This window comes from Brachyistius frenatus, unplaced genomic scaffold, assembly GCF_029030835.1.
Source record: "Brachyistius frenatus isolate BFR_SWC_R1_liver_20210118 unplaced genomic scaffold, ASM2903083v1 Contig_76, whole genome shotgun sequence".
Taxonomy (NCBI): domain Eukaryota; kingdom Metazoa; phylum Chordata; class Actinopteri; family Embiotocidae; genus Brachyistius; species Brachyistius frenatus.
In genome coordinates, this window is record NW_027210675.1 from 995,001 (window position 1) to 1,015,407 (window position 20,407).

Below are 20,407 nucleotides of genomic sequence, written 5' to 3' on the forward strand. Positions count from 1 at the left end.
GTTTCGATTTTCAAAAGAGTTTCATTTAATTTAGGACATTTCCAATTACAGACAGACACACATGCTGTGCAAATTGAGAGCTCCTGTGATTCTTTAGCTCGTACTTGTTAATTTAATTGTGCACCGGAGCAGCACATTTGACCCAACTGTGGGTTTTTTTTTTCTTTTCTTTTTTTTTCTTCCTAAATTCAACACAGCACCCTGTCTGCACTGGTTTGTGAAAATGTCCAGTTTTTTTTTTAAATGCACCAGCAGGTATGTCATAGCTGCAGTCGGGTATGTTATCAAAGTAAACAGTCCCACCTAGTGGTGCAACCCGGTTATTGTTCAAAAACCACAGAAATAAACATTCAAATGTTCAGCTTGCTCATTTTTTTATTTTATTTTATTTTTTTTATTTTTAAAAGCGTAAAGCTCTTTTTCCCGATAGACAAGTCACGAACGGCATCACTGCGTCTGATACGCGCTTTATATTCCCACCAAACGATCACGTCCGCGCAATCATTAACCACTCTGACACAACCTTGAGAACATGATGACTAAGGTACGATCAAGAGCAACTTCTGCAGGTGGCTGATAAAGAAAAAACAAAAGAAAAAAACTTTAACAATTCTTTAGGTTACACACATCGAACAAGGCGAGATGGTCCCGTATCTACACTCACTTCATCACAAGCCTTTGTGCTGACAAAAGCCTGTAAAAAAAAAAAAAATCACAGTAGGACCCTACCTGTGATTAACTCTCAGATAATCTCTGGGCTGAAACGCCACCGTCAGCTCTTTTTTTTTTTTTTAATAACGAAACGCCCTCCGTGTGTGAAAACAGACGAACCCCGACATCAAAATGTCGGACCCTTACGCGAGCCGCGCGCCAACCGACGCGCTCCTTTGCGACGAGAAGGTTCGGTTTGGCGCGAACGCATACTTAATGGGTGTTAACGGATTCTCCTTTCCTTGCCTCGCATACAGTTTGCCGACATTTTCCGATTACGTTTAATCATGGCGATAATCTAAGTTATCCTTCGAATGTGTAAAACACAAATTGAATTCATTTTAAGAAATGTTCTGCGGAGGTTCGGACCAGTGCTTTGAAAAACAAAATGATCCCGACCAGCGCTGACGCAGTCGTGGGAGCAGGCGCTCTCTCTCTTCGGAGCGCGCGGACGTGTCAAATCGAGTCGGTTTCGGTGAAGAATCGAACCTCTCCGAAGGTTTTTGTTGTTTCCGTCGTTTTTCCGCCGCATTCAGCAAAATTCGTTTCCCAACGAAGCCTTCCGTTTCACGCCGGGACGGCAAAAAAAAAAGATTCACCTCGACCGGCGCGGAGTTCAAACCCATCCCGCTCCCGCGGTTGACGCGCAGGTCGTCGGAGGAGGAGGAGGAGGAGGAGGAGCCGTGACAGTTCCTTTACGTGCGCTCGTTTCTCTTTGGTCTTTTGTTGTAAATCAGGGTTCTCCGACCCGCCCCGGTACGTCGCAGAACGCGACCCGGTTCCGAGCGGGTCGCGGAGAAGAGTCGAAGGACGCGTGTCTGAATTTGATCGCCCGAAAGACCGTCGGTAAATCTGTTTCCATTTCTGTTTCGGCAAATGCGCGGAGATTCAGCTTTCAAGCCAATCAGCTCCCAATATTTCCCAGCCGGTTTGGTGGAGCTCAGCCACGTGGATAAATGTCCCTAAACATTAGTACACTTTGATTTTTTTTTTTTTTTTTTTTGTAGATATCTGGGAGGGGGTGGGGTGAGGGGGGGGGGAATAAACACGACTTTAATGGCAAACGATAAATAAACATACGTTAGATTACTCTGTGACGATTCCATCTTGGCCTTCGGCTTCAAAAGCATGGCGGCGGTACCGATAGTATTTGAGGTTTGTGCTGAGGTGAGCCAGCATTTGATCATTTACAATGCCCACAAAATGCCTGGAGACAGGCAGCAGACCCCCCCCCCCCCCCCCCCCCCCCCCCGCCCCCCTTGGATGGATCTCCGTGCTCTGACCTCTGCTGAAAGAAGGAGTCGTGCAGAGTTGAACTAATTAACAACTCTCCACCGGGCTATCTTGAGGTTTGCTCGCCGGTTGTTTTTTTGTTTGTTTTTGTTGTTGTTTGTTTTGTTTTTTTTACCCGCCCGTTCTCTTTGACGGTCAGCCGGCTGAAGCGCACGTACACCGAGATGCACGTTTCGTCAGACCTGCAGCACTGCCGGCGTCTTTCGGCGCGCTGTTTTTGCTCCCGAGGCCCAAAACGTCGTCGTCGTCGTCGTCGTCGTTTTCGTTCCGCGCCCTCGGCCTCAGCGCGCGGCGGTTTTGCGGCGAGGAAAGCTGTAAACGGACCGACCGGCACGCCAGCGACCGTCGTGGCGGTCGCTGGCGTGGCGTTTAGCGAGCGAAGGGTCAGATGTTTCTCTCGGGGCGGCCGGGCGGAGAGCGAAAAGGACTAAATACTGGACTCCGAGCAGGGGCTGCTAAACTTTGAACAACAATTATACAAAAAATACGAATCTACAATTTTCTTTCTGACAACAAATCAAATAAAAAAAATTAAAAAAAGACGTCGGAAACAAACGTTGTGAGTCTCTCTGTACTTTACCGCCCTGTCTGTGACTTCCAGTCCAGACCCGTTCCATTATATGAAAGACATTTTAATAGGGGCTTTTTTTTTTATTATTATTTTTTTTTTAAGCAAATATTACTCTTAAGAGTTCATTTTTGCAAAGTGAATTATTCGTAGACCATGCTAAAGATATTTAGTATATTTTCGCTTTGTGTTGCAAGTATATTTATTTTATTTTTAAGGTGGCGGTGGTGGTTTAAGACTATAAATCCAGTACACGTGTGTGTTTATACATAAGTATAGGAAAGCCTTTGCAATGGTTAATAAAGTCATTTAATTCTTTAAATAAACCTTTACTTCAAGTTTTTTTTGTTTGTTTTTTTTAACCCCAGCACTTGAGTGAGTATACCGCTTTATATTACACAGAAGTTGGATTTAATTACGATTAAAAACAGACATACTAACTGCTAATCCGGGTGGCCGGACTGAGTGCAACTGCGTGGCCACAAATGTTTTGTGTTTTATTGTTAAAGCGGAAAATATAAAGTATAAAGCAATCCTTCTAAATGCCGATCGGGCATTTAAGCACCAGCTGCCACGGTGACCGTCCACTAATAAGGAAAAGAAGTGGGAAGCTTCCGCCACTTCACTGTCATTCTTTCAGATCGCAGCCACTAAAAACGCCACAATTCAACGTGTAACAAGAAAAAGAGACGCCTATTAGCGCGAGTGACATCTCATTAAGACATGACTTCATCGCCCCTCCCGCCTCTTACCTGGGTCCTTCTCAAAGAGAAGACAGCAGTGAGTCTGCAGTAGCCATGGTAACACCTGTGACAGATGAAAAGATGGATGACAGATACAGTACAGGTATAATACGGCTGAGTCACCACACGCACACACATTGACTGAATGGAGGGGAGCAGCACAAATGGGAGCGTGTGGGCACTCAACAACAACAACAACAACAACAACAACAACAAAAACTTGAGGGAAGAAGCTGTGGGTCCCCTCCATTCACAATGACTGTCACCGAGGGAGGGGGGGGGGACACCACCCCCGCCCTCCACCCTCCAACCTCCCCCGCACCTCCTAACACACACACACACACACACACACACACACACACACACACACACACACACACCGCGCATCGTTAAGCGCTATCGACTGATCGGCGGAGGAAACAGGAAGACCCGGACAAGTGAGGGATCGTTGAGCGGTGACTCATTCTCGCTCTGCAGAACTTCGGTCACTCCGTGAAACGCGCACCTTTCCGCCTCGCGCGGCCAGGTGCGACACGGACCGGTCCGAATTCAAAACCTCCCATCGGAGCCCGCGCGGACGCACCTGAGATCATCTTCATCGGTGACAAATACTTATTAACGAGAGGCTGCGCTGCAGGCTCGCTTCATGCACACACACACAAAAAAAAAACGCGACGCCGTGCCTCTTCCTCCACTCCCCCCCCCCCCCCCCCCCCACACACACACCCCTTTTTTTTTTACCTTTTTCAGCGCTGACATCTTCCGCGTCGCAGAAGGTCACTTCTTCTTCGATAGTAAACGGGATATAAACAAGCGAACGCCGATCATGTCCCCTGGTATCCATGAGCACGTCCGTCGCCCCGCATGTTAGAAACATCTGCAGCAGCGCGGCCGTAGTTTCCCATGATGGAGGCGGCTTGGATGCGTTTTCTTGTCCGACGCGAGTCCCGATGCGGCGGCAGACTTCATTCTTTGGAGATGACTTATAACGCGCTGGTGTTGTGGTCACTGGATGCGCTGCTGCTGTTACGAAGGCAGCCTATATCAGACGCCATTTTTTTTTAATTTTTTTTTTTTTTTACAAAGTCTGCACCTACTGTAGTCTACTTGATTTAATGTAACACAAAATAACGTTACAAGCAACTTCTAAATGCAAAAAGGAAAAAAAAAGCATTAAAAAGTAAAAGGACTCATTTTAATCGCAAAACTACTAAACACTCCACTAACATAATGTTTATTATTTAAAGAGAAAATACACGTATGAATGACAGGTTTGTGTTCAAATTAGTGGGGACTGAAAATAAATGTGTTTTTTAAGGAAAATCTAAACACAAAGGGCTTCATCTAGTTGTTGTTTTTTTAAAAAGCCATTTGATCGACCAGATTTAATAGATATCCTGCTGCCTACCAAATTTTATTCAGCGATATAAACTAAAACCATTTGATTAAAAGACAGTAACATTATTTTGATATCTTTTATTATATCTTTTATTTATCTTTTATTGCCTTCTTTATTTAATAATCTTTACTTAAACTGCTTAACAGTCAAAGTTAATCCAAAATGTAAAAGATAAGATGTGATTTAACAATAATTAATAATCAGTTCGACAATAATCAGTTATAAGAAACCTATAAAAAATAGTTTGTAGCAAATGATTTAACAGAAGATACATAACTGGAAGTTGAACTTTATATTTAAGGGGTGTGAATGAAAACACTGTCCTATCCTGACCCTCAACAGAAGCTACTGAAGGGCCAAGCCTTGTTACACCAGCGTAGGTAGACTGCTGTAGGGCTGCAAACATTGATTATTTTTTATTATTGATTGATCTGTTGATTATTTTTTTTTTAATGAATTAATGAGTTGTCTGGTCTTTAAAATATCAGAAAATGGTGAAAAACATCATCCAGTGTTTCCTCTAGTTCAAGGTGCAGCCTAAAATTAATCCAAGATATTCAGCTTATTATCATGGAGGACTGAAAGACCCAGAAAGTATTTACATTTCAGAAGCTGGAATCAGAACCTTTCAGCATTTTCTCATGAAACAATTATTTAAAACAATTAATCGGTTATCAAAATAGTTCAACCAATTGACTAGTGGACTGCTGTGTTGCTGTGCAGCTCCTTGAAGGGGGCAGTTTACCTATAAAGCACATCATGTATTCCCTTAAAACAGATCTTAACATTGGCAAGCCACACCTGAGCTGCATCTTTCAGTCAACATCTCACTACAACTAAGTTTCCCTCTATTTGTCATCTATTTGCTGCCTTCTGGGGGATAAGACATCATTCCACATCTTAGAGCCAAAGATTCACCAAATTCTGCTTTCCCTCAAGGTAACTTCTCCAGCAGTAGAATTTTTTAAAAGAGCCTTAAAACAATGTTTATGGTAATACAAGTGAGTGGGATTGGCGTGAAGAAACATGATGGGATTGATCGCTAAGAAACTGGTCTTGCAAGTCACTGAGAAATCATGTGGGTGCAGAGCTGAGAACAGCAAGAAGCTGAAAACTGCCTGGATCTCTTAACCTTTGCTCACACTGCAGAGACCGGTTCAATCTGAACTTCCAGTATTTTCCAAACAGAAAAACAAAAGTTACGGGTTACCTCAGTCCAACAATTTCAAGACTCTGCAACTAGCTTTTGATTAAATGGGAAGAAAAGATTAATGTCTCAAAGAGAATAGAACCAAACCAAAAAAAAAAAAATCTGTTATTAAACTTTTTGACTGACAAAACTTCCACAACTATCTCATTTAAGAAGTCCCCCTTTTTTCTTGAAATGTTCTTTTTCATATGCTGCATGTATTTAATGAATAACTCCCAGTAGAGCCAGAGATAATAATATCAAAGAGGGAAAAAGAAATCAAAAGACCATTTTGAAACCCCACAATGTGTATTTCAACAACGTAACCCCATTTACCCAACAGTTTGATTTCAATTTGGGTAAACAAAAGAATTAGGAAATATGTTTTCCAAAAAAAAACGTCAAATATTGAATTTTTAAAAGTTATTGTAGACTGCATGAAATAAAACAGACCTCATACTATAATCCCAATGTTATTGCCTCTCTTATTATTCTTTACATTACTAAATGTGAACACTAGAGGTCGCCAGTGATTATTTTCTTTAGATGTTCTCTGTCCATGGTGCTGAAACAGTCCAACTTTAATTAGACTTTACCCAAAAACAACAACAATAATGATAATGGTAAATAATAATGGTAAGACATAAGAATCTGCACTGTCATTAATATTACTACTTAACAAAAATATGTATCGCATACAAAAAAAAAATAATAATAATAATCATTTTTGCATGCTGAATTGGGAATTTCTTGATAACCTTCCGTTTTTTGTTTCAGTGTACTGGTATGAAAAATTGGTACCAAGGAAAGTGGAGCCTCTTTGTGTTTATACGCTGTTTTAGTTTTTAGGACAAAAACACAACAAAGAATATATTTAAAGATTTTAGCTGTCTCTCTCCATGGCACTGAAAAAGTTAAAGCCAGTCCCTCTCCACTTGTTTCTTTCCGTAATTTTGAACAGTACAGTATTCGATATCAGCTGAATCAATGCAGCACATTTATGCTTCTTCTTTTTTTTTCTTCTTTTTTTTTTTTCTCTGCAACAGTTAATTTTGTTTCTATTATAATTCTACTGCTCAACCAAGACCACATCTATCTTCATCGTTTTATTATGTTTCCTTGACAACATACAGAACTAATACCTTCCTACTGTTGTGGTGTTTTCTGCATATTAATGCTTCATGTTCTTTTCCTGTTCCTCCTGAAAGATGGTTTCTCCTCCAGCACTTTTCTTACCACTTATAGTGATTTGAATTCCCTTGTAATGATTTGAATATCAAATAAACCAAAACAGCAAAGGAAAAATATGGAACAGATTTGAACTTTTCACTTGTTTACAGCTATCAGTTCATCCAGTGTGGTTTTTTGTGTGTTTTTTTTTCTATTTACGCATACTCAAAGGTTCGTTGTTGACCTCTGACCTCTGTCTTGGCTAACTTATTTCCAATTTGGATACCGTGTAATGTACTCCTCGTACATTTAATGGCACAATGAAGCATATTTGATGACACCCTGTTTTCCCATTTAATTTGTCTGCCTGGAACAGTTGCCCTTTAAACCTGCGAGGACAAACATCACAAGTATGATGCTCAATATTGAATCAATTCCAATGACCCGTCTTCGTATTTATGACTTGAACAGCTGATCCGTCCTGCAGGCGGAAGCTCTTGGAGATCCCGAAGCTCTCAGACTTTCTGAATGAGCAAAGTTGTCTCTCCTAAAGATTATTTTGGGTCGTTTGAGTGTTTTTGATCCGTTGTGCCGCGACGGATATAACGTGACAGGATGACACCTGCAGGCGCGTCAAAGCATAACCTGTTAACCCGCGTGCCACCACACCTGCATTTAACAAAAGATAATTGGCCTCCAGCCGGTGTGAGCTTCTCGCACGGATTTTCTCACCGCCCGCTTTGACGGCAATGACCGCATTTTATTCTGCACAATAACAATCAGGCTATGTAGTCTTTTGAATCGTCATCTTGTGCGATTTTTTTTGTTGTTGTTGTTGTTTTTTAAATTAAAAATCAGCTTTAAATAATGTCATTAACAACCTTCGTGCTGTTTCTCCAACGTGCAGCTGCTGCGCAACCGGTTTGTTTCTGCCTATTTTTGTCGCATTGGATTTAAAGGCGAAGCAGCAGAGTTGGATATAATAAGGAATTTGAAGTCAAGTTATAGATGCTGGGTGGCTTTTCTGGAGCTCTGTGGTGCGTATGATAGATATATCGGAGGAAAAAAACATGACCGTCACTTAGTCGACGTGTGTCTGCGAGAGGGGTGTGGGGGGATTTTCGGATACGAGACGACAGAAAGCCGGGCAGCGAGTGTCGAGACACCCCGAGAAGAAACCCGCCGGACAACCGGGGACCGGACTGGACCGCGTCCCGCCTGCCGGCTGAGCAGGTAGGACGATTGAACCTGGAGGCTCAGTGTGTGTGTGTGTGTGTGTGTGTGTGTGTGTGTGTGTGTGTGTGTGTGCGCGCAAGGTGGCTGGTTAGGACGCAACGTATGTCACAGCCAAAACGGTTCAATAAAATGTAAATTGCGACCATACGAATTGACGACTGGAAAGAAAATCCTTACTCCAAACTTCATTCACCAACCGGGCGGTTTAATGATGCGTGGCTCCTTTGAAACGGGAATATGAAGCTTGAATACAAGTATACCTTGACACGGCATGTCATTCATTAAGCTGCCTGTAGATTTACCAGTTTAGGAGAGTTAGTCCTCCCGATAGGCCTGTTCAAGTAATCTGTGGTGGTCGCAAGTCACCTGTGAAAATCAGATATAACATCATATAATTTTGAAATGTAGTGTGTCCTAGTTAATCATATGTGTGCCGAATTAACCCGAATATATTCACGTTGTGTAACGAGTCTTTGTTGTGACGTTTAGGGTGTGTGTCTGTTAGTAAAACCATGGCAACCTTTAATTGCGAGATTTTTGAATGGAGTTTGGTTGATCCTTCAAGGCAGAGAATCAGCCATGACATAACCTTATAGCACTGCAGTGGAGTTATCAGACATCACCCTAATACACGTACAGCTGTTTTTATATTTATGTTACTTCATGTTCAGTGAAACATAACTAACCAGGCAGATTTCACTGACTTTTTGCTGTAATTTGTTTTTGATTTTGATAAAGAGCAAACAGTTATTTACTGTAGTTGTTGTCAATTGGGATACTACAGGAAGAGTTTGGAGATTTTGCATTATTTTTCATAAAAAGATTGTGAGGCTCTTTTCTGTAAATCTTTGTTCTTCTGATCAGCTCAGATCAAAGTTCAGCATTAAGTCATACTCATGAAGGATGGATATTTATTCCTCTTTCAGGACAGCAGCGGGCCTCACAAAACAGAGGACACAGTGAAGGACACCTGGAATAGCCCGTCCAGATCCCCATCCCTGCTGGATCATGGGTAACCAGAATGGCAGAGACAGCCATGGTCCTACAGGTAACACAGACAATGCTGTTGTTTAAAACCCAATGGAAAATGGTTGCTATTTATTTATATATTAATTATTTACTCCTTACAAAGGTTGAGAATACTTCTGTTTTTAAGCTGCTTCAGTGCACATTTTTCACCGTGTTTTGAAGTGACGCCTTTCTTCTGGTCACTATTCTGTACGACTGACTATTTTTAGACTGCCGTCCCCCTGGCTCCAAGAAAGTGCCACATGCACTTCGTCTCGGTGTCTTTTTTTTTTTTTTTTAGATTTTATACACTTTTATACACTTTATTAAACTTTATTATCTGTAATTCCAAGTGAAAATAAACTGGTTTACAGACAGAACAAATAAGTAGTCTTTCACTATTTTGTGATGCAGCAGCAGACTTTGCACTGAAAGAGGTGTCACCGAGCCAAAGCGTTTGTGCTTGTTACTCTTCAGCATTACAAAGGAATATAAAAATCAGAATACATACAAACATGATTTAAAAAAAAAAGAATATAAAAATCAGAATACATACAAACATGATATATACACACAGGGAAAGTTTCAGAAGACTTTTGCATGAGCCAGTTTATTTTCTGTTAAAATAGCAGGTTTTTGTTGCTTCAACACACCCGCTAAACACGGGTGAGCACAGTGATGTTTCATTGGACTATATTCATCTAAAGATGATTTATTATAACCTTTTATTTACCCAAAGTACCCCTCATCGGCAGCAGAAGGCATGTTAGGCCTTAATTAAAGTAGGAATAAGGAAATACAAATTTTAGAAAGTCAGAACGCTTCACTGAACCAAGCTAAACAAAAATCTTTCCTGAGATTTGTGTGTAAATGTATAAAGCTAAATAAGTGAGGCTGCGTGGCAATTTGTAGATGCACCTTCGTCCATTTGAAATCCTGGTTTCAGGAACTGTATGGTCACAGAAAATGTCCAGTGAAACAATAAAATGCACCACAGCGGATTCGGCAACATCAGACTTGTCGTCAGTTTTTATCTGTCATCGGCTCGGCTAAGGTGTGAAGTTTCCCCGCGAAGCCTCACAGTTCTCGTTTCAAACTGAAGACGTTCGATCGGCCGCTCACTCAGTTTAATTCCCACTTGCAGCCGTTTAATATGCGGCCCGTGGTTATTGCGTCTCCTGGCTGTCAGTGTGCAGGAAGCCGGCTCCAGCTGGAGGATGAGAATAGCTCCCCTGCTGTAGCTGAGCAGACTACATCACACTGCTGCCAGGGAATCGACGAGTCTGCAGAACCCTGCAGCACAACACAAGGACAAGGAGGGGGGGGCGAGGAAAAGGTCCGAGTCGAAGCAGGCGGAGATCCCTGCGGCCGGCCAAAATCTGCACAACATAAACTGGATAACGTCAGGATTGTGCAGAAATCACATCGATCTAATCATAGTTTTCAGCCAACAGATGACACACGAGAGGATGTTTGATGATCAGAAACCAGCCCAAACTGCAAATAATACATGAAAAAAATGGCCATTAATTCCTCTATTAATGTTGTTTTTTGGGTTTTTTTTTGGAGTTTCACAGTTAATGCAGAATTTTGGCTGCTCTGATGATGGATGTAATCACTTTCTGCTAGCAGTGATAGCAGCTGTTTGATGCGGCATCAGGGTGAAATCGACTCTCTTCCTGGATCTTGCCACATGGGGGAACAGTGTGTGTTTGCCAGCCAGGACTTTGGCAGGAGAGGCTTTTTTGCTGCATCAGTCAGCCCGGCACTGTGAATAAGGGGAGAGCACACCGAGTGCTTACATCTGCATCAAGGAAAAAAGAAGAGGGGGGGGGGGCTTCCCATTCAGCACATTTTCAACATATCACAGATGATTTTTAAAGCCTTTTTCTCTTTTACCTCTTTTTATTTCCCCCCCCTCTCTCAGGTTCTCCTCTAGATTTCTTCCACACGCCTCCTACCACACCCTCCCAGGCAGAGCTGTCTGCCATGGCTTCATCCCCTGCATCTTCCCCCGATAAAGCGCAGACTCCATCACCAGCCGGCGGCACCACCCCCTCCACCGTCTCGCCAATCGCAGACTGGACACAGAAGCTGTCGGCGCCCTCGGAATGGGCCGTGATCAGCGTGGACAGCATCGGCTCCTCGGAGACGAACGCGAGCGATGCGGGAGTGAGACACGAGAAGGCGGCGGTCAGTCTGGGCATTCCCATCCCGCTGCCTCTGTCCCAAGGATCGCCGGCAGAGCAGAGCTGGCAGGAGAGAGACAGCGGGCTGGAGCCGCAGGCTGCGGCGGAGAAAGCCGGAGAGGAGATGACCTTGGTTCTACTCAGTCTGATGGAGCACTACAGGGCCTCACTCGGCCTAACGCCCAACACCGATGTCACCACGGGAGCAGTCGGTAGGCCCTATACGTTTACCTCTTTCTTTTGTTTCCTTAAAGTCAACTTTTTTTTTTTTTTTTTTTTTAACCCCCGTCGGGCACCAGAAATCACATTAACTTGCGTTCCCTCCTCCTACTTAAAGTAAACTTAAAAGAAACTTAACACAAGTACAACATCCCTTTAACATCTGGGATTAACATCAGATCCAATTTAAGATGCATCAGAACAAGCTCACGCTGTGCTTGAATGACAGTTGGGAGGAAACGCAAACGCTGCAGATCAGATGTGATTATCCTGCTAATGTATCCAGACGCAGATGTGTTTACCTGCCTATTTGCAAGTTACTGATAAAACAAAATTACAAGTGTAACTTCAATTATTGAAGATCTCTTCTTCTTTAACTCCTTCTCGCTCTTTTAAAAACCCTCAATATGTAAATATTGGTTTATCAATTTGCTGGATGTCTCCTACTTTACTAAAAACTGAATTCTCAATGCTGAAGTTTTTTAGTGTCCGCAGCACACTTGGCTGGAACCTCACTTTCATCTGCATTCTTGCATCAGTACACTTTTTTGTTTTGTTTTATATTGTTAGTTTAATGTTCCACTTCAATATCTGCTATCGTCCAAACATGCTCTACACATAAAACGGAGTCAGTATTAATGTGATCGGTCTGGTCTTTTTTTTTTTTAATTTTTTTTATCTGAAGCATTTTATTGGTGCTGTATCGCTGATGAAACTCTAATAATAAATAATATGCTCCACCTGTACTGATTACAGCTGTCAGACTTAAATCAGTCTTCTTTCAACCTTGTGTGATTTTGATTTGCTTCTTTGTGTTTTGAACTTGTCAGAGCTGCTCAGACGCTTGATAACAGAGAGAGAAGAGCTGGTTGAGGAGGTGGACAAACTCAGGGAGACTCTCAGGGTGAGTTCTTACTTCAGTGTTTTTTTGTTTTTTTTTTTTTTACTACCTGAGGTCCTTGGAGACAACACCGAAAACACAAGACACAGCATTTATTTTTCTGTCATTCTTGCGTCTTATTTTTTTTTATAACTATTTCAAATATATCATATCATCAATCATGACCGTGTTTCTTTTGTTTTATCAGACAGAGAGGTTGGAGTGGCATCAGTTCCAGTGTGACCTGCAGGTCGCCGTGTCCGTGGCCGACCGGCTGCGGGTCGAGTCGGACCAGGCTCTCGGTTTGCTGCAGGAGAGCCACGGAGCCGTGGAGGAGCAGCTGGCTCGGGCCCTGAGCGGACAACAGGAGACGGACCGAGAGCTGGACAGTCTGAGAGACGAGCACAAATACGTCTGCTGCAAACTCACTGAACTCACTCTGCAGCAGCGGCAGGAGCGAGCAGAGCTGGACGCTCTGAGGACCATCTGCACGGTGAAGGACAGACGATCAGATCAACAGGCAGAGAGACAAAACTCTGAGGACGGACATGGGGACACTATACAGAAAGTTAGAGGGGAAGCTGAATCGGAGGCTGAAGCTGAAGATGAGAATGAAGCAGATCAAGAGGAGGACGCTGAAGACGCAGCTCGCGACGCTGAGGAGGTAAATGAATCGGGAAACGGGCAGCTGAAGGGGAAAGGCGTGGCGGAGGGATACATTCGCAGTCTGGCTGCTCTGGAGAAGAAGAGAGAAGATGGACGTGGACAGAGAGATCCACGGAGGATCGTGATGCTGTCTGAACGATCTTGGTGAGTCGACGTGAAAGTTCACACCACGGTCACCTTACAACAACCGAATCTTTTCAAACACGCACATTTCTGTCTCGTAGGAGTCTCTCTCGTCTCCCTCTTCCAACCGACTCCTCTACTCAAAACGGGGCTTCAAAAAACACAAGCACCACGTTGCCCCTATGCAAAGTACGACACCCCATGAACCGATAAGTAAACCAGCAGGATTACGTGGAATATTTGGAGGCATTGATGAGATCGACGTTGTCCTGTGTAGAATCAGCTCATTGTGTCTTTTCTCAACTCCTCTCAGAAAGAAGAGCCATCAAAAGGGAGAAGGACGGATCGTATTCTACAGCGGCAGGACAGTTGGTCCAGCTTTTACACAGGTGAGCTTTTAACCTGTCAGACCACCTTTTATATTTCCTGGACATAGTTGAGTGAGCAGTCGCATGACTGCGGCTGCATTCATGTGTTGCAGGAAAACAGGACGACGATCAAAGCTCAGATTTCGTCAAGTAAGTGGCTGTTAAGCCTTTTTTCTTTTGTTTTGTTTTTACTGACATGACATTTCTGCAGACACAGAAGTCTGTGAGAGAGGCAGCGAGGCAGATGAGTGTTGAGCATGTTCAGAAAAAACTAAATCACATTCAGACCATAACGACATCATGAGACACACTTTAATCTGCAGAAAAAAAGGACAATTTGTACTACGTCTGTGTTTTCTAAGCTAAAAACATCTTTATATCCTCCTTTAATATATTACGCTTTAAAAAAATATATATTTTCAAGTGTTTGTGGTAAGTTTTATGTCACTGTTCTCTGGTTAAGGGATTTGCGACGGTGTTAAGAAAACTGTTAGACAAAGTTATTCTCTGAAAAGTTTGTAGCAAAGAACTGATTGCTGGTTATAATGTTTTCTCGCCTGTACAGACCTCAAGATGGTTTCAGTGCTCTGCTGAGGCGTCATGGCGGCTCCAGAAGAAACTCCCTGCTGCGCTGGTGCCAAAGTCGTACGCAAGGCTATAAGGTTAGAGAGGAACATTTACACTAATACTAATACTAATGAGGTATTTTTACTTACGTGAACGTGTGTAACCGGCGGACCTCAGTGGCAAACAATCGTGAATGAAATAACTCAACCAACAAATATACTCCCTTTTTAAAACACTGTTTCATAATGTTTGAATGCTTTGTGACAGAATATTGAGATCACCAACTTCAGCAGCAGCTGGGAAGATGGTTTGGCTTTCTGTGCTGTTTATCACACCTATTTACCAACTCACGTCCCCTACAACAGCCTCCACCCAGATGAAAAGGTAAAACTGTGCAAACAGGCAAGGAGATTATGTAACAACTATGATCACATGTCAAATTCATCTACAAAGACTGGACACGGTATTTTATATATAGAGAGGTAAAAAGAAATTAACTATCCAGCCACAAATGTCTTGCATGAACTGATAAAAGGCTTACATGTAAATATTCTACAAATTCATGAATCCATAAAAGAAAACCTGTAAAAGTGTGTATTTGAGTTGATATAAAAGCTGCCGTTGTTTTGTTTTTTTCCCCCAGAAGGAAAACCTGAACCTTGCTTTTAAGACGGGAGAGATTGTCGGGATCGCAGCCACACTGGTGAGAGTTTCACTCTCTGCACTGCACTTCAAATGTTCAGTGCAGGTTTACACAAAATGTATTTGTGTACATTGCAAATCATTCCATTTTAAACTAACACTGTAACTTCAGATTTCTGATCAGTCTACAGCGCGAGCGTAGTTTTCTTCACCAGTAACGTGTTTTCTGCTCCTACAACCTTCCATCTGCGTGACAAGACCGTGGAGGAGATGCTGAAGGCCGACGGGCCGGACTGGCAGAGGGTGCTGGCGTACGTCGAGAGCATTTTCCGTCACTTTGAGCTGTGAAGTCGTCGTCGTCGTCGTCATCATCGCCCTCCTTCATCTCGCTCTTCCGCCCGTCACTGTGAATCAGCAGCTGAAGGACTGAAGCCCTGTTCACCACAAGATGGCGCTCATCAGACAGGATCTAAAAGCGTGCAGGCAGTATGAAGACTTCATGACTTGATTTTAATGTATCGTTCAAACAGAAACGGCCGTCGGCCGACTCTCGGGAGGAAGACAACGAGCAGCGTCTCATCCGCCGAGAACTTTTATTTTTCTACATACATCACGGGGACAATGCATCTGAAAAGCTGCTGGGTGAATATGCGCGTCACAAAAGTTCAGCACTGCTCAACAACTCGTTCCACTTCCACCGTCACATCACCGGGTGTGCTGGTTTTGCACCGTTTTGCCTTTCAGGAAAAAAAAAAAAGCTTGCACTTTATTATTAATTAGGTCACTTAAGTTTATTTATCTTGACTTATATTTATTTCTACCATGAACTTCTCCTGCCATGATACTGTCATAATGCATGCATGCATCCAAATGCCACAAAACAAAGACCGAGAGCAGACATGTACTTAGATTTTATATGTTCGAATAGTGATGTTTTAACCATAAATATTACACAGACTGTCGGAGGACAGTTGGCTCTGAGGAAATGTGTATATTTTCCACAAAGTAAATGTGTGTAACTAGTATTTTTAAAAACTTAGTTAACTTATGAAGACTTATAGAAATAATAAAGTTATATACATGGAAATCTGTTGTTGTTTTTTCTCCATTAATGCCACACAGAATCAGAGGAAACAATTACATTTTTAATATACAACAAAACAACATTTGACAGCATATAAAAATGGTATAAAAGATGGCATTAAAGTAAATAAAGTTCAGTGACAAAGAAAATGGTCGTAGTGTAACATGTAACAAATCCTAAATAATTAAAGCGATGATTCAACGAGGACGTTCAAATGAAACCACGATATAAATATGGTTTGTTGTCTTTCATGGACCGTAATTAGTGTTTCGAAACTTTTGCCTTTTCCACAAAAAAAACAAAAATGGTTGACGTGATCTTGGTAATACATTTGTAGTAATAAGTACATCCAACGCGTTAAATAAAAGTAACCTCGCAGTTGACCAATGAACATAAATAATTCCTAAGAAGCTGGAATGGCGCCTCCTATAGGTGGCGTTGACAGCGGCGGCAGCAGGAGAGACTTCAGCTTAACGGACATGGCTGCAATTTCAGGGTCCTGGGTTTCATACATCTTCACCAGTCGGGCAAATTTAAGGACACCTACAAGTGAAGCAGAGCCAGGATCAACATGGTGAATCACATCCTCTGGGGCTCATAGTTCTCTGAGGTAGCTGATCTCCCCGATGGCATTACACGATGAATAAAGATTTAAACATCTAAAACTGGTAGACACTGCTGTGAATTTATAATATGATAATATGATAATATGATTGTGTGGGTGACCAATAGTGCTTTTAGATTATATTTATGTGCGAGCACCTTCAGAAGAAGAAAATGATAAAAAAAATAAAAATAAAAAAAAAATGTGAACATGAGGAACAAGGAAGAAGTTGCATGAAGAAGTCATGAATTGACGGTGCAAAAAAAAAAAAAAAAACACGAATAGGACTGCGACTGAAAATAAGAATCTAAACTCATCAACTCATCAATAATGAACTGCAATGACACTGGCATTTTTTTTTGTTTTGTTTGTTTGTTTTGGGGTTTTTTTTAAGATGAAGACAGCTCACCTTCTCCCTCGTTGTTAAATCCGTAGGCTTTGATGACCTCTTGCTGAATCTGAGTGGCCACAGGGAGCACGAGCTGCAGCATCTTCCCCATGTCGTTGCAGGAACTCTCTCGAGCCTCCTCCATCCGTGCAGCGTTCTCCGGCACCGAGAAGGCCTGGATCACCTCACTCAGCACCACTGGTGGGGGGTGGTGGTGGTGGTGGGGGGGGGGGGACAAAACACCACGTCAGAGGCTGCTCCGCAAGGCAGGTTGATTTATTTTTACGCAGCGCATTTCATGACTAGTGAACTCTTTCCGACACAAATAAATGAACAAACGGAGGTCATTGTGAGTCGAAATATAGAAAGTTTCTCATTATTTGGAGATAATCAAGTCTTTATTTTGAGTCTTTCTTTATTGTGTCTAATAAAGTCACTAATTTGAGAGTTTCTATTCGTAATGACTTATCGGATCATTTCTTTTCTTTTTTTTTTCACCACATTGGTGGTAACAAAATCATTGGCCTGTGAAAGTGGACACACACACACACACACACACAAAGGCTACACTACACTAACACACATATTAACATCAACTCACACAAAAACTAACCCTAACCTGTAACTGTATTGACTGCTCATATTGTCTTTGTGTTATTCCCTTAGTGGATTATCTTTTTGCGTTGCATTTAATAAAAGAATAAATAAATAAAAGTGGACGGCTGTGACATCTTTAAAAAAAAAAAAAAATTTAAAAACTACAAGAAGCAGCTAGTGCCAGAATAAAATATGAAAAAAAACAAAAAACTCTCCCAAGTGCTCGTCCGGCAATTTATGCAGCAACGATGCGGATCAGCTGAGAAGAAGTCAAAGGGGAGTTGCTCTGACGTAAAGCGGTTCGTCTCACCTCTGGTCTGCTCCACAGTCAGGGTGGGCTGCTGTGCCGGAGCTGAGGCCATGTCTGCAGGCGAAACACGGGGAGCACACAAAGGGATCAGAGCAAACTGCATCCGGTAACTGTAGCAGTGAGAAACGGGAGTAAAGCACAAATATATATATATATATATTAAAAAAAATGATCAAACACAACAACAACAACAAAAACAACGACCGATTGATGGATTAAAAATAACGACGTGAGGTCGTTTGCGGCGACGAGCTCCAAACATCGTTTACTTTCTAACAGGATCTTAAAATGTTGACTAAACCGCAGCTTAGGAGACGCTTATCACATCTAAAAGACACGTTTTCTCTAAAGAAATCAACCGCTGAACATTTGAAGAGGAAAGATTTGGAGACTCACCACTGTTGAAAAACAACCTAGCTGTAGCGCCAGACCTTTTTTTTTTTTATTATTATTTTTTTTTTTTACGACAGCTGGCGACGTCGTACGACACCACTTCCTGCTTTTCTGAGAGACGTCAACGTCAGAGGTAAACAAACAACTTGCTAAACTGGAAGCTTCGGGGGGGAAAAAAATCTCTCCAAAATGTAGTTAAAGTGAAACACAGACACGTTTATAGCTTTAGAAATCGTTTGTAAGTTCGTGAACTTTAAAAAAAAAATAATAATAATTTTTTTTTTTAAATATTTATTTGTTTTTTTTTAAACGAGTTGTCCAATCAGCTGTTTCGTCCACGTCGACCCAACAAACGTTGGTCGGCGGTTCAGCGTCGATGGAGCAGAAGCTCGCGAGTTTCAGAGCCAGACGTCAGGCTAAAAATGTTGTTAAAGAGAGGCGAGCTGCTGGTCCGCAGTCCGGAGAGCTGACGGAGGAAGACACCGCTGCTCAGTCGGAAACAACCCCGGGAGCCGGCAGCCAGCCGCCGCCGCCGGAGGAGGAGGAGGTGGTGGTGCAGGAGGAGGAGGTGGTGGTGGTGACGGGAGACGAGCCAGCTGCAGCTCCTCCAGGCAGCGTGAGTTGATCCCTCAGATGACATCTTAAATTATGTGGGGAGAAAAAAAGTAAAAAAAAAAGAAAAGAAAAGTGAACTTCCATTAGTTTTCTAATTCAAACTTAACTAACTTGTTACGTGTGAGTCTGTGAACGGTAAGTTGTCAATTTACTGCTTGGCACTCGTTAGTAAAGTGTTTCAAACACAATTTAAAAGCCACAATAAAAAAAAAGCATGTTCAAGTTAAAGTGCCTTTGTGAATACCTATCAGGTTGACATGATCTACGAGCTGTCGGCAGCGAGTCAGATTTGAAAACGATGATATATTTTGTGTAGGACGTGTTGTTGTTGTTTTTTTTTCTTCCACACTTTCCTATGGTGTGAATCATAAATGTGAATCCTGTGACTCAATCCTCCGGGTTAACATCCGCTGACATGGACAGACAGACGGACGGATAGATAACTTTATTCATCCCCGGAGGGAAATTAAAGTTTCGTAGCAGCCAGATATATTAAAATACAATAAAAATAAAAAGTGACCGGCGCAGCAAAGGCAGATTAGATCTGGAGTCTGGGAGCCCCGGGCAAGAACGACTTCCTGTCTTGTTGCTTTCAAACAGCGAGACGCCGACCCTCTGTTGTGTGTCCTCTGCAGAGCCGTGGCGACTGGCTGCTGGACAGCTCTCCGGGAAGGTGGCTGGCTTCGAGACAGCTCGTCCTCTCCAACCTCATTTTGCTCAAAGTGCTGCTGTGGCTGGTCCTGCTGGGTCTGTTTGTCAACCTGGAGTTCGGCCTGCCTTTCTTTGTCATCTCCCTCTTCTACTGGCTCTACGAAGGACTCCGCAGCCCAGCGCCCCGAAAGCCCGGAGAACTGAGCGCCTATTCGGTCTTCAACCCAGACTGTCAGCCTCTGCTGGGCTCGCTCACTGCTGAGCAGCTGGAGGGGGAGATGGGTTACAGACCTCTGGCCAACAGATGAAGAGCTCGTGATTTTGGACATTTCACACCAACGAGCAGGTCTTTTTCGCCATTTGAACGATGTTCATTTTCATCAGAAATCTACTGTAATTCACGTTTGTGTGTAACACATTAAATTGGTATTGGCCTACTTACAGTTGTATTCCTGTTTCTGTTTTTATGTCTTTGAAGCGCTGTAATAGTGTCACAGATACCGGACGTGCAGGGTTATGGTGGGTTGACATGTCCCTAATATAGTGTTACAAGTTGTAAGATCTGTCTTTCACTTTGAACATGCATCGCCATATTTCCGTGCTGATAAATGTGGGTTTGGTTCAAAAAAAAATAAAATAAGGGGATACTATTTAGGAGCGAAACGGCAGCTAATGTTGAGCCGGATACACTAAAAGGAATTGAGTTGTAATCTGCTTTTACAAGAACATGTTTGCTATAAATGATAAATCACCAAATAATAAATTGCCTTTTTAAGGCCCCACGGGACAAAACG

At 42.5% G+C, this 20,407-nt stretch overlaps 4 protein-coding genes across 4 annotated transcripts in view; 2 read left to right on the top strand and 2 right to left on the bottom strand.

Annotated features, from left to right (window-relative positions):
- The window catches only part of dlgap2b (discs, large (Drosophila) homolog-associated protein 2b), a 67,378-nt gene extending 64,035 nt beyond the window's left edge, over positions 1-3,343 (bottom strand). Inside the window, exon 1 of the mRNA XM_069708526.1 lies at positions 3,325-3,343. The gene's annotated coding sequence lies outside the window, so the exon portion shown is untranslated. The remainder of the gene's footprint in view (positions 1-3,324) is intronic.
- A 4,548-nt stretch (positions 3,344-7,891) lies between these two features.
- On the top strand, positions 7,892-16,037 carry LOC138626679 (cytospin-A-like). Its single transcript, XM_069708497.1, has 12 exons — positions 7,892-8,306; positions 9,236-9,357; positions 11,245-11,718; positions 12,556-12,629; positions 12,814-13,415; positions 13,496-13,583; positions 13,708-13,783; positions 13,876-13,912; positions 14,328-14,424; positions 14,597-14,713; positions 14,973-15,032; positions 15,230-16,037. The coding sequence occupies exons 2-12, from the start codon at positions 9,318-9,320 to the stop codon at positions 15,317-15,319; spliced, it is 1,755 nt and encodes a 584-aa protein (XP_069564598.1). The 5' UTR covers positions 7,892-8,306; positions 9,236-9,317; the 3' UTR covers positions 15,320-16,037.
- Positions 16,038-16,103: 66 nt separating this feature from the next.
- Positions 16,104-18,356, bottom strand: grcc10 (gene rich cluster, C10 gene). Its single transcript, XM_069708499.1, has 4 exons — positions 18,351-18,356; positions 17,955-18,008; positions 17,069-17,245; positions 16,104-16,598 (listed from the first exon to the last, which is right to left on the bottom strand). Exons 2-4 carry the CDS (start codon positions 18,004-18,006, stop codon positions 16,459-16,461), a joined length of 369 nt encoding a protein of 122 aa, XP_069564600.1. The 5' UTR covers positions 18,007-18,008; positions 18,351-18,356; the 3' UTR covers positions 16,104-16,458.
- saysd1 (SAYSVFN motif domain containing 1) lies at positions 18,122-20,056 on the top strand. The gene is made up of 3 exons (XM_069708498.1): positions 18,122-18,480; positions 18,662-18,963; positions 19,598-20,056. Exons 2-3 carry the CDS (start codon positions 18,724-18,726, stop codon positions 19,919-19,921), a joined length of 564 nt encoding a protein of 187 aa, XP_069564599.1. The 5' UTR covers positions 18,122-18,480; positions 18,662-18,723; the 3' UTR covers positions 19,922-20,056.
- The last annotated feature ends 351 nt before the right edge of the window (positions 20,057-20,407 follow it).